This window comes from Pygocentrus nattereri, chromosome 13 (genome assembly GCF_015220715.1).
Source record: "Pygocentrus nattereri isolate fPygNat1 chromosome 13, fPygNat1.pri, whole genome shotgun sequence".
NCBI lineage: Eukaryota > Metazoa > Chordata > Actinopteri > Characiformes > Serrasalmidae > Pygocentrus > Pygocentrus nattereri.
Genome location: NC_051223.1, coordinates 13,997,512 through 14,011,452, shown reverse-complemented (window position 1 = coordinate 14,011,452; position 13,941 = coordinate 13,997,512). Strand labels below are relative to the sequence as shown.

At 39.4% G+C, this 13,941-nt stretch overlaps 1 protein-coding gene across 4 annotated transcripts in view; it reads left to right on the top strand.

Annotated features, from left to right (window-relative positions):
• Nucleotides 1–13,941, top strand: part of kctd17 (potassium channel tetramerization domain containing 17) — a 33,134-nt gene that overhangs the window by 15,761 nt on the left and 3,432 nt on the right. Inside the window, exons 4-7 of one of the 4 annotated variants that reach the window (XM_017705506.2) lie at nucleotides 36–179; nucleotides 1,657–1,782; nucleotides 2,113–2,234; nucleotides 4,456–4,616. In XM_017705506.2, the coding sequence (XP_017560995.1) occupies nucleotides 36–179; nucleotides 1,657–1,782; nucleotides 2,113–2,205 (363 nt within the window). In that variant the 3' untranslated portion in view covers nucleotides 2,206–2,234; nucleotides 4,456–4,616. Of the gene's footprint in view, nucleotides 1–35; nucleotides 180–1,656; nucleotides 1,783–2,112; nucleotides 2,235–4,455; nucleotides 4,617–13,941 lie in introns of those variants that run through there. The other 3 variants (XM_017705509.2, XM_017705507.2, XM_017705510.2) reach the window with 3 other exon arrangements.

Below are 13,941 nucleotides of genomic sequence, written 5' to 3'. Positions count from 1 at the left end.
TCTTTCTCTTTATTACACTCTCACTTTTATGGCAGGTGCCTCCAAAGCATGTGTACAGAGTGTTGCAGTGCCAGGAGGAGGAGCTGACTCAGATGGTGTCCACCATGTCAGACGGCTGGAAGTTTGAGCAGGTCAGCGTGCGAGCCTGCCGAAAGCCCCGCCCTGGACTGCTCTGGACTGTGGGTTGGATTGACGCTGAACTGATTTCACTCCTTCTGCCCCCCAGTGTCCTACTGTCCCTCCAGAACTCAGTCCACTAGAATGATCTGATGTTCAAAAATGATACCCACATATAATGTAGTGTCAGGGTCTCTTAAGACGAGGGGTATAAAAATGCATTATTAAATAACAATCAAATATACTAATATGTGCTTATACAGTTTAAAAATTTTTATTCCAATACTGTGTTAATAGCTTCTCTAGTCACATTTGTGTATTTCAGCACATTTTTAAAAATAATTCTGAATTGTACCAAAATAAGCAAATCTGATTATGGTGAAATTTGAGATTTCGTGATCCATTTGAATCATTCCCTAAAGAATCTATTTAAATAATTGTAAACTCCCTGCTTCAGACTTGCTTGAGCAGTTACAAAAGGCTTTCTGATTGTTAATCAATTTGTAAATCAGGACCTACATAAAAATGATTAATGTTTGTGCATAACTGGTTAACCCTTTAATGTCACAATTGCTGCCCGGCAACAGTAAAAGCATGGCATAATTCAAGAGTTATTATGTCAATGATGGCTCATTACAGGAAGGGGAGAAATACTATTGAATGTGCAGATTCTAAACTTTCAGTTCATACTTAATCTTAATTTGCGTGAAGAAAAAACATCTTTTACATTTTTTTTTTCACCTTGTATCTTTTAGTTTCACAATGTCAAGTTTGTTACTTTAAGTTTTATTTCATCCAATTTAGATGAGAATAACATTTATTGACTCTCCCCATTGGCAGTCTGTAGCAGTGCTTGGCTATGTGACCACGCTACATGATTCGCTGAGCTCCTTGCACAGAGTTCCGAGCTGTTGTTGCTTCCAGAGACAGTTTGGAACTCTAGTGAGTGATGCAACAGAGGACTGGTGATTTTATATGCTTCAGCACTCGGCAGTCCCGCACTGTGAGTGGTCTGCTGCTTTGTGGCTGAGCTGTCACAGCTCATAGATCCCTCTATTTCACAATAATAGGACTTACACTTGGCTGGGACTTGTAGCAGGGCAGAAATTTAACAAACTGATGTGCGAAAACGGTAGCACCCTATGATGGTGAATTTGACGTCACTGAGCTCTTCAGTACGACCCACCCTACTGCCAGTGTTTTGTCTATAGAGATGACTATATGCTTGATTTTATGCACCCATTTATATGTGATTGAAACACTCCGTAATTAGGAGGAATGTCAACATATTTCTGTAATCAAAATTATCACAATCATAATTACATGATTACATAATTATGTAATCATGTATTTACATTTGAACGGCATCATGAAATGAAAGTAGTAACTCAACTTTACTCTAATGGCTAAGATAATAACATTTGATCCAGCCTGACTTTCCCTTACAAACATAACACTTTTTTGAGTTTTGAAGACCTGCTGTAATGGAAGACTGTCTTTCTTCTCACCCTCTTGTTTTATCCCTTTTCGGTGGTGTAGATGGTGAACATTGGTTCGTCCTATAGCTACGGCTCAGAGGACCAGGCTGAGTTCCTCTGTGTTGTGTCCAAAGAGCTGCACACATCTGGTGGTTGTATGGAGACCGAGCTGAGCCACAAGACTAAGGTTAGAGCAGACAACTTGTACACACTATTGTTCCAGTTTTCCACTTTGTGTCTAGCTGTCAGAATAACATACCATACTCTCCACAAACGTATTATTATTACTCATACTGTACAGTAATTATATATCGTTTAATATGTTGCCATTTTTATCAATGCCCATTCACTATCATATATTGGTATATTGGTATGCTTTTTTTCTACAAAATCCTTGGCATCCATCTGCACTTCTTATTTTTTGACCGTCTTTATGTCCATTCCTCTTTTATTGTCACCTGTGTGGTTTCTGCTCGTTTTTACTGTTCTCCTTGTCAATCATCCATTAAACATCAAGACATCAGAGACTCAGAAGGAAGAAAGAGAAAAGGAAGAGCAGGAGGAGGAGAGCGAGAGAAATGCCAGCGCTAATGAGTGGATTAGAGATTAGGAGTGTCATTGTTCCTGTCGCAGCAATGGGTGAGGACAAACGCTCTGTGTTGTTGGTAGCTGATGGTGTATATATAAAAATCCTAAATGGTCCATAGTAAGAGGATGCTGGAGTGTTGTATTTCATTGAATTGGGCAACAAACTCATTCCCAATGACAGATTATCACATTATTCTTATGTGATGGCTTGTGTGATGTCTGTTTTGCCAATCTATTTAAATCAATCCATATTTGCGATTTACATGACATGCAAAGTTGCCTTCCCACTACACATTGTTTTTGTTTTGTTTTGTTTTTTTATATTTATTTTTTTATTTTTGTTTTTTTTTTAACAAACTGCAATTAAATGTGCAAGGGTTTTGAAAAATTCGACTAAACTCTGTTTATCGCAGCAGTGTACAGTCAGGTCCATGAATATTAGGATGTTGACAAAGGTATTGTTGGTATACCCTTTACCACAGCATATTGAAGCTGAAATTAAATAAGGAGTGCTCAAAATGTAGAGAAGTAAATACTTTTATCTTTAATTTGAGATTACAACCCCAATTCCAATGAAGTTGGGACGTTGTGTAAAACATGAATAAAAACAGAATACGATGATTTTGCAAATCCTTTTCAATCATGATTGGGTATAAAGGGAGCATCCCTGAAAGGCTCAGTCATTCACAAGCAAGGATGGGGCGAGGTTCACCACTTTGTAAACAACTGCTTGATCAAATAGTCCAACAGTTTAAGAACAACGTTTCTCAACGTGCAATTGCAAGGAATTTAGGGATTATCATCTACGGTCCGCAATATCATCAAAAGATTCAGAGAATCTGGAGAAATCTCTGCAAGTAAGCGGCAATGCAGAAAACCAACATTGAATGCCCATGAACTTCAATCCCTCAGGAGGCACTGCATTTAAAAACCCACATCATTCTGTAACGGATATTACCACATGGGCTCAGGAACACTCTGGAACTCAGAAAACTCTGCCTGCAAAGCGAAAGCCACATATCAACACACAAAAACGCTGCTGGCTTCTCTGGGCCCGAGCTCATCTGAGATGGACTGACACAAAGTGGAAAAGTGTCCTGTGGTCTGACGAGTACACATTTCTAATTGTTTTTGGAAATCATGGACATCAAAGAGGAAAAGGACTGTCCGGATTGTCAGCGCAAAGTTCAAATCACTGATGGTATGGGGGTGTGTTAGTGCCCATGGCATGGGTAACTTGCACATCTGTGAAGGCACCATTTAATGCCGAAAGGAACATACAGGATTTGGAGCAACATATGCTGCAGTCCAAGCGACATGATTTTCAGGGACATCCCTGCTTATTTCAGCAAGACAATGCCAAGCCACATTCTGCACGTGTTACAACAGCGTGGCTTCGTAGTAAAAGAGTGTGGGTACTAGACTGGCCTGCCTGCAGTCCAGACCTGCCTCCCATTGAAAATGTGTGGCGCATTATGAAGCGCAAAAAACAATGGACAATGGAGACCGACTGAAGGGGGAGAAGGACTGAAGGAGTAACAATTAGTGTCCTCAGTTCCCAAACACTTATTGAGTGTTAAAGGGAAAGGTGATGTAACACAGTGGTAAACATGCCCCTGTCCCAACTTCTTTGGAATGTGTTGCAGGCCTCAAATTCAAAATGAGTGAATATTTGCAAAAAACAATAAAGTTGATCCGTTTGAACATTAAATATCTTGTCTTTGTAGTGTATTCAATTGAATATAGGTTGAAAAGGATTTGCAAATCATCGTGTTCTGTTTTTATTTATGTTTTACACAAAGTCCCAACTTCATTGGAATTGGGGTTGTATTTATATCAAATTTGGGTGATTAGTATAGGAATTGCAACCATTTAATACATAGCCCCCATTTTTAGGAGCTCAGGCTGGGACAATACCATAGTCACCATATCGTCTAATATATCAAGTTATATTGGTATCAAGTCAGCAGGGTTAGTTTCATGCTATTTGGAATTTTTATGTCAGCTCTGGTTTAAATAAGAACATTTCAAGCATGTGCCAAGAAAGTAATTAGCATTTGTTAATTTATATGTGACTGGGGGCCTCTCTGTGTGGAGTTTGCATGTTCTCCCCGTGTCTGTGTGGGTTTCCTCTGGGTTCTCTGGTTTCCTCCCACAGTCCAAAGACATGCAGTCAGACCAATTGCATATGCTAAATTGCCCCTGGGTGTGAGTGTGTGAGTGACTGTCTGTGTCTGTCTGTCTGCCCTGCGATGGACTGGCGCCTGTCCAGGATGTGTCCTGCCTTCTGCCCGATGACTGCTGAGACAGGCTCCAGCACCGCACCCCGCCCCCCCACCGCAACCCTGACGGAGAAGCAGCTTGGAAAATGGATGGATGGATGGATTCTTTATATATCTCCAATTTAAGTAATGCTTTATTTAATGTCTTAAACTTGAAGTTTGTCTTTTGTTATTGTGGCATTAGCCTGACGGCCAGCTAGCTTTCTGCTGTCTGTCCAGCCTGCTAGCGAGGGCAAAATATAGACAATTATAAAAAGAATAATATAGCCACAAGCGGCGATGAGTGGGTTCAGGCACGAACCAGCAGCTCGGGCCCTTCTGCAGGTTTAGTTCGTTTGGCCTAAAAAGGCCTCAAGCAGTTTGGGTCTTAAACACAGGCATAGTGAATAGAACTGAAATGATGTCAGTTCATCAAAAGGCCTTCAGTTGCCATAAACAAAGAGCAGGGAGCAGAATTAATATAAGTTAACATTCATATATACTGGAGGTGTAACGTGGTGCGATGCGGGGGAAGTTCGCTGAGTAGTGAGCTCCGCGCTGCTCTGCTCTAATTTATCCTTTTATTATTCACAACCTCTAAGTTTTGTGTTCAGTTTGGTGGATAATATCAGCAAGGGCCTAAACATGCTGAGAAATCTGAAGTCGGCAGTCTGTGGAGATATAAAACGACATCTACGTTCTCATGGGCAAGAAATTGCCGGAGATCAAGATGGCGGAGAGGCACCTGAAATGCTAGGGGCGCCACACTCGCACGACCTAGGGCAAGATATTGGAAACATTTTTGCAGCATTAACCAAGATTTCTAGTGACCTGTAGGGTCTGGAAGAAATACGTCGCTCCACTTCCTCGGTGGAAGCAAAACTTTCTGCTCTGATTACCCGGATCGAGGAGGTCGAGAAATGGGTGGAATTCCTCGAATCAGTTGAGAAAGACAGAGAGGCAGACCTGCTGTGGCTAGGAAGACTAACTTTAGCCTGCTCTGGGAGAAACTGGAGGACATGGAGAACCGCTCGAGGCGTAACAACGTTCGCTTTATCGGAGTTCGAGAAGGCAAGGAACCGATGCGGTGAAATTCATGGAGGAGTTGATTCTACAATTACTTGAGATGGAGAAGAAATGTGAAATTGAACGGGCTCACAGGGTCTCGGGTCCTCGGCCCACAGCGGGAGACAGACCCAGACCCTTGCTAGTGAGATTTTTGCGGTCCTCAGACAGGGACAAGGTGCTACAAGCGGCCATGGATAAAGGCAAGCTGTGTTGGGAAAACAACAACATTATGCTATTCCCCGACTACTCCAAGGCCACGCAGATGAAACGGGACAAATTCAAAGAATGCAAGAAAAAACTGCACGAACGGGAGGTGAGATTCCGACTGCTGTATCTAGCCAAGCTGAAAATCAAAACTAAAGAGGGTGTTAAGACTTTTGACTGTCCTAAGAAGGCTCTGGCGTTCGCTAACGCTATGGAGTAAGTGATGGTGGAGAAGACGGGGAAGGAGGCTCATTTTCACATAGTTTTTTTTTTATTAAAATAGGTACTTGGGTTGTGGTAGTTTAATATTTAGCAGAGTGGGCGTTACGGTTTGGCGGAACCTCGTAAATGTCGGGTTTCCGTGGGTTAGTACCTGGGGGGTATTTCACTGTGCAAAGTTCGGGTTTCATTGGGGAGTAGTTTGTGGGGAGATCATTGGGAACTGTTATCAGTGCTATTGGTTGAACGGATATTTTGGGTCTGGTCATTGGTTGGTAATACTTTACCTATGTCGCCTGTTTTAAGTTCATTGCGTCTCTCCACTTGGAATGTTAATGGCTTGGAGAATCCGATTAAGAGAAGGAAAATTTTGAATAGCTTTCGAGGTTATAACTATGATGTGGTGTTTCTACAAGAAACACATATTTCATTAGAAGAGTCTAAAAAACTTTGCTTGAGCATGTTTAGTCATGTGTTTTGCAGTCAGGGGTCTAGTAAAAGCAAATGACTCATTATATTGGTCAGTAGACATTTACAATTTAAGTGTATTAAACAAATTAAGGATGATCTAGGGAGAATTATTATTGTCTTGGCTGAAATACAGGGACAAAAAATTATTTTAGCTAATATTTATGCCCCCAATGATGACAATCCAGCTTTTTTTGTAGATCTAGAAGGTAAATTGCAGGCGGCTGGGGATTATGAAATAATTTTGGGAGGGGATTTTAATTTGTTAATGGACCCTATTCTTGACCATAGAGGGAGGACGGTTAATAGGGCACCTAAAGCCTTGTTAACGTTGAAGAGAGTTTGTAGTTCTTTGGGGTTAGTGGATATTTGGAGGCTTATGCATCCTCGCGGGAGGGATTATACGTTTTTTTCATCAGTGCATAAAATTTACTCTAGGATGGATTTTTATTTAATATCGAAGACATTTATCTCTAATGTAACAAATTGCTCAATAGGGAATATTATAATATCTGACCATGCTATGGTGAGTCTGAATTTATCTCAGCACGAAAGGCGGCGGTCCTGTTGATGGAGACTAAACACATTGATTCTACAGGAACCCCATAATGTAGAATGGTTGAGAGATGAGCTGAAAGAGTATTTTGAAACTAACTGGTCCTCAGTCTCGTCTAGAGGGGTAGCATGGGAAGCCCTGAAGGCGGTCCTCAGGGGGCGTAACATTCAATATACCTCATTCAGTTAGAGGATAAAAGCCCAAGAATTGTTAGATTTACATGATAAAATTAAATGTGGGGAATAAGAGCAGAAACGACAAATTTCTAATGAGGGGTTTCGAGAATTGACTAAATTAAAATATCAATATAATGCTATTCTGTCCCAAAAGGTGGAGTTTAACTTATTTAGGGCATAAGACATACTTATTTTGAGTCGGGAGATAAGGCAGGGAAGTTTACTTCCTAGATATATAAAACAGAAAGAAATAGCTCCTGCTATCCCAGTAGTCAGATCCTCTCCCGGGGATATTGTATTAGCAAATGTGGAGATTAATAAGACCTTTAAAAAATTTTATATAGATCTTTATAGCTCTGTATCTACCGCCACAGAAGAGGAAATGTGTTACTTCCTAGAACCTCTAGGGCTTCCTAAATTGTCGGAGGACCAGAAAGAATATCTTGACTCTGATATAACTGTATATACTGATATAACATTATAGACGTGATTAAGGATTTTCCAGCGGGTAAGGTCCCAGGGCCTCATGGTTTTAATGCTGAGTTTTTCAAGACTTATGCATCAGAATTGGCTCCATATTTGTTAGAATTGTACACAGAGGCCATAGAAAGGGGCCAGTTACCAAAAACAGTGAGGCAGACATTGATAACTTTGGTTCCAAAAAAGGGTAAAGACGCCTGTGAATGTAAAAATGATCACCCAATTTCATTAATTCAGACTGATGTTAAAATAATTTCTAAAATCTTAGCTAATCGATTAAATCCGGTAATCACGTCTTTAATTCATACTGATCAGGTAGGGTTTATTAGAGGTCGTAACTCGGCAGATAATATAAGGCGTTTTATTAATATTATGTGGTCAATGACAGAAGTTCAATCCCTGGTGGCTGCAATTTCCCTTGATGCCGAAAAGGCTTTTGATGTGGTAGAATCAGGCTATTTACAGTGCCCTCCATAATTATTGGCACCCCTGGTTAAGATGTGTTCTTTAGCTTCTAATAAATTGAGGGTTTTTTTAAATAATATAGGACCACGATGGAAAAAAGAGCAAAATCCAACCTTTATCTCAAGTGCATTTATTCAGTAGGAAAAAAATCCCACATTAAGAAATAATTGTTTAACATCAAATAATGTGTGCCACAATTATTAGCACCCCTGATGTTAATACTTTGTACAACCCCCCTTTGCCAACAAAACAGCACCTAATCTTCTCCTATAATGTTTCACAAGATGGGAGAACACAGAAAGAGGTATCTTCGACCATTCCTCTTTGCACAATCTCTCTAAATCATCCAGCGACCTGGGTCCTCTCCTCTGCACTCTCCTCTTCAGCTCACCCCACAGGTTTTCAATGGGGTTAAGGTCTGGGGACTGAGATGGCCATGGGAGGAGCTTGATTCTGTGTGTGGTCAACCATTTCTGTGTAGATCTTGCCATATGTTTAGGGTCATTATCTTGCTGAAAGACCCAGTGACGACCCATCTTCAGCTTTCGGGCAGAAGCCACCAGATTTTGTTTTAAAATGTCCTGGTATTTCAAAGCATTCATGATGCCATGCACCCTAACAAGGTTCCCTGGGCCTTTGGAAGAAAAGCAGGCCCACAGCATCACTGATCCTCCCCCGTATTTCACAGTGGGCATGAGGTGCTTTTCTGCATACTCAGCTCTTGTGTTACGCCAGACCCACTTACAGCATTTGTTGCCAAAAAGCTCTATCTTTGTTTCATCTGACCAAAGCACACGGTCCCAGTTGAAGTCCCAGTACTGCTTAGCAAACTCCAAACGTTTACGTTTATGATTGTGAGTGAGAAAAGGTTTTTTCCGTGCATGCCTCCCAAACAGCTTGTTGGCGTGTAGATAGCGTCTGATGGTTGTTTTGGAGACTTCGTGACCCCAAGACCCCTACCATTTGTTGCAGTTCCGTAACAGTGAGCTTTGGAGAACTTTTTATTTCTCTTATCATCCTCCTCACTGTGCGTGGTGGCAAAATAAACTTGCGTCCTCGTCCAGACTTGTTTACCACTGTTCCAGTTGTTTTAAACTTCTTAATAATTCCTCTGACAGTAGATACGGACAGGTGTAGGTGAGTGGCTATTTTCTTGTAGCCATTGCCTGACCTGTGAAGGTCAACACACATCTGCCTTACTTGAATGCTATGTTCCTTTGTCTTTCCCATGTTGAAGAGAAATGGCCTCTGTGTCACGTCATAATTATACCCTAGGGAAACAGGAAGTTGTGAATTGCTAATTAAATGTTCCTACATACTTTGATTAACTTCGTAAACTACTGTAGAAGTGACAGAAATTCTTTAATTACATTTATTTCCTAAGAATTGTTAGGGGTGCCAATAATTGTGGAACAGGTGATTTTATGAAGAAAAATTATTTCTTAGTCAGGGATTTTATTTTCCCCCTAAAACTCTACTTGAGTTAAAGGTTACATTTTTCTACAATTTTCAGTGTGACAGTATGTTTCCACAATAAAAACTGAATTTATTTTAAGGCTTTTGACACATCTTAACCAGGGGTGCCAATAATTATGGAGGGCACTGTATTTAAAATTCTGGAGCTTTTCGGGTTTGGGGATAAATTTATAAAGTGGATACAGGTTTTATATAGTCACCCAGAGGCAGCGGTGCAAAGTAATGGCCTAATTTCTGAATATTTTGAGCTAGGTAGAGGAATGAGACAGGGGTCACCCCTCTCTCCACTGTTGTTCTGTTTGGCTATAGAACCTCTGGCGGCGGCTGTAAGAGGAGCGGTGGAATTTCCAGGGGTTATAGTAGGTGGGACAGTTCACAAAATTATGCTTTATGCGGACGATATACTGTTATTTGTTAGTGACCCAGGTCGATCTTGTCTCTTTAAAATTATTGACTCCTTTTCAAGATTTTCAGAGTATGCAGAGTATTTCTACCAATTTAACTAGAGAAGGGAAAGCACACCCAGTAATTGCCCATCTAAAGTCAATTTGGATTAAAGTTTCACGAATGTTTGCAATGGACCCATATTTAAATGTTTCTTTGAGTATTTGGTTGAATCCTAAGGTATGTATTGGTAAATCCTCGCTGGAAAGAATGGATAGAAAAGGGAATTTATATACTGGGTGATCTCTATCATAACGGTGTTCTGAAATCCTTTGAAGACCTGGTGCAACAGTTTGGAATTTCAAGATCTCAGTTCTTTAGATATCTACAACTATGTCATCTATTATTTAGGATTTTTAAATCTGATTCTATAGCCCCTCTGCAGACTTTCTAGACACTATAGTAAAGAGCTATGGAAAAGGTCATGAAACTTCAGTGTATTACTCGATGATGATTCAAAACTTGGGTAGAAACTCTTTACTAGCTCTCAAGAAGATATGGGAAACGGATTTGAATCAAAGATTGGGAGATGAAGAGTGGGATAGGATATGTGGAAATGTTAGAATTGGAAATATTATGTCCAGAGATGCAAAGGTACGGCTTATTCAATTTAAAATTATACATCGTTTTTATTGGACTCCATCCATATTGTTAAGGTTGGGGTTAAAAGACACAACGACTTGTTGGAGATGTAATTCTGAGGAAGGTCATTTGTTACACTGTCTGTGGTCTTGTGATGATAAAGTACAAGATTTTTGGACCAGGATACATGACGTACTTTCTGAAGTGTCAGACGTCCAAATTTTATTTAGTCCTAGGTTATTTGTTTTGGGTGACGAATCAGTTTTATCAGGGGTAGATAAAAACACTAGAAGTTGGATACAGACAAGTATCATGGTGGGTAGGCAAATGCTGCTCAGGAGATGGAAGCATGGGGGAATCCCACCAGTAAGGGAGTGGGAAGAGGAGATGGCTAGGGTGGCTGCTTTTGAAAAGATGTCTTATAAACAGTTTGGTGGATTGATTTGAGTATGGGAAGAAATGAGGTAAATACTTAACCTTCCTGAATAATTCAGGCAGTTAACCAGTGGAGAGATGCACAGGGTATTGGTTTATTTGTTATGTTTAAAAGAAGGCATGGACCGAATGAATAGCTACTTTAGGTAAGGGTATTAATATTTCTTTGTGGATGTATGTATGTGTATAGATATGTGTATATGTATTTATTATATGTATATATTTGTTCCATTCTTTATTAATGTGAGAAAAATATGGATATTGATGCTTTTAGATGGCATATATTTATATATTTTCTGATTATTAGAACACAGGGTCCATTGCAGAAGACAATTTGTGGAATAGGAATGCAAACGTCCATAACCAGACCAGAATTTATTTATTTTGTTATTTATTTTATTTTTATTATTTTATTATTATTTATTTTTCTCTCCCTATGATGACATTTAAAGGTGGGGGTGGAGTGAGGGGTGGGTGGAAGGGTATTATTTGTACATACTTCTGTATACAAAGAGGGATGTTGTTATATTTGTATTGTTTATTCTACACTGTTCAAAAAATAAAAAAAAGTATTAATCAGAAAAAAAAACATTCATATATACTGAGCTACACTGGTTTGTAGAACATCCAAGAGGTTGTGAACAGATGTCAGAGCTACATGATTAATGGCAGTATTTCTCACATAGTAGCACTTGCACTGTGGATTGGTTGTATATTAATCCCATTGACTTGATGTAGGCCATAGTGAGGCCTAATGCACTCATAAGGGGCTTTTTAGGTGTAGAGCAGCTCAGTGAAATAGGGTCAGAATTAGTCAAAAGGCCTCAATATGATATCAGTATTGATCAAGGACTAAAACCATAGCCGTTCACCAGGTTTTGGTCAGAATGACCTTTTGACCTTTGTTTAATAAGCCTTTGTATAGTGAAATCTTTGAAAAAAATAAGCCAAGCAGCACAATGTATGACATGACATGCAATTAGAAAATTGTACAGGTGAGTGAACAGAGTCGTATGAACCTTGTAATAACATTGTAATAGCAATTTAATTGATGATAAGTGTTTTTGTGTGCTGAAGTGCCCCCTAAACCAAAAGCGGCATACACTCTTAATGTCTGACTATGTAAAGATGCTTAATGTTTAAAGATGATCTGGCCAATGACTGAGTTATATCAAATCAAGCTAGCAGTGCCATGGCCACAGTAATTAATTGATTGATCCACTCAACCCTGAGTAGAAAAGTCAAAATGTTTTTGATAATTATTTACCTAGCGATGCCAGATAGTTATACTAGATTATTATACTATTATAGCTATTCTAATTTCGAAAAAATTGGATCAAAATCCAGAGACTGGTTCAAAAAGTATGGTTTTCGACCAGTTAACGATTATGGAAAAACTGCAGTTTTGTAATAAACATGCATTTGCAAAATTGTTTTTAATGATGTAGGACAATGGATTCATATGGAGTTTGCATCAAAATTGTAATAATATAGTAATAATTTTTTTATGAACAGTACCCTACAACCCCCCCCCCCCACCTCAGTGGTCAAATCTTTTGAAACTTGACTGGTTGTTAGACACTGGGTACATACAGAGACCAATCAAGTTTCATGATGATTGGCCATGATAAGCCTGTCAAAAGCTTGCTAAATCCTGATTGGCCGATGGCGACCACAAATTTCAATTTATCAAATATCCTTAGAGTATCCCTTACACTATGTCTAATAGATACTGTCCGCCAGGTTTCAGCTTGATTGGCTGTATGGATCCTGAGAAACAGCCATGTAGCATTAGCCCCACCCCCTAATTACATATGTACATGAAAATTGAATGGCTACTTCAGAATATGGCTGTCAAGTTTTTTGGCTGAAGGATTATACAGTTACATTTTAATTTATCCAGAAGAGTTCATTTGCATATGGCAGCCATAAAAATTCAACATAGCAGCCATGAAAGTTCAACATGTTTTTGATGGTTATTGAGGTTTAGGTTCTTCAGAATTTTTTGACACCAAATACATGAGGATCAGGCGAAAATTGGAGGACTAGTTCGCAAAAGTAGGTTTTGCACATTATGCAAATTAGCTCAATCTAAGTGGGTGGAGCTAAATGGTTTAAATTGCAAATTGATTTGTTTGGACCTAAGGAACCTGGAAAAAAAATATGGCTTGATTGGCAAAAATCTGGTTTAGGAGTTATAGGCCAAAATGCGTTGACCTGCGCAATAGCGCCCCCTTATAGCCAACTGGGCTGATTTCTTGCACCTGAATTCCAATAGGGTTCAGTGCACTATGTGCTTGAACCCTAATAACATGTAAGAATATAACTTGCTTTTGCAAGAATTTATTACGAAGTCTTATGTCTGCTGACACTCTATGCTGTTTATGCATGTAGCATTGCTGTTCTTGCAGAAATTCCAACCTTACTTGGCTGTACTGACCGTCGCAAACTGCATGTTATCTCAGAATGCCATAGAGACATTTTTTTTTTTTAATTTACATTTAAAATTTTTAATTTCAAAAATAAGCACCCTTCCCTAAAACCGGCAATGAACGACACTTCCGTTCCCCAACTGAATCTTTCATAAATATGAAACACAAGTGGTCATGAGAAAAATAAGGTGGATTTTTCATGAGAAAAATAAGGTGGATGCAGAGGAAAGATGAAAGAAAAGCACAGAAAAGACCAGTATTATCTTTTCCGTAAGTGTCGGTGAGCAACAACTGTGGTAACCATGGAGTGAGAGTGTTCAAAATGACAGTCTCTCTGTCACTTAACTGTGGTAGTTGTTCAACGACACCTTCAGGAAATGGGTGAGCAGTGGATAGGCTGTGAATGTGAATGACCAAAGAAGTTGTTGTTCCAGAACTGTACAGGCTTTTTTTATTTTAATTTTTATTTTTATAAAGATGTTTTTGGTCTAG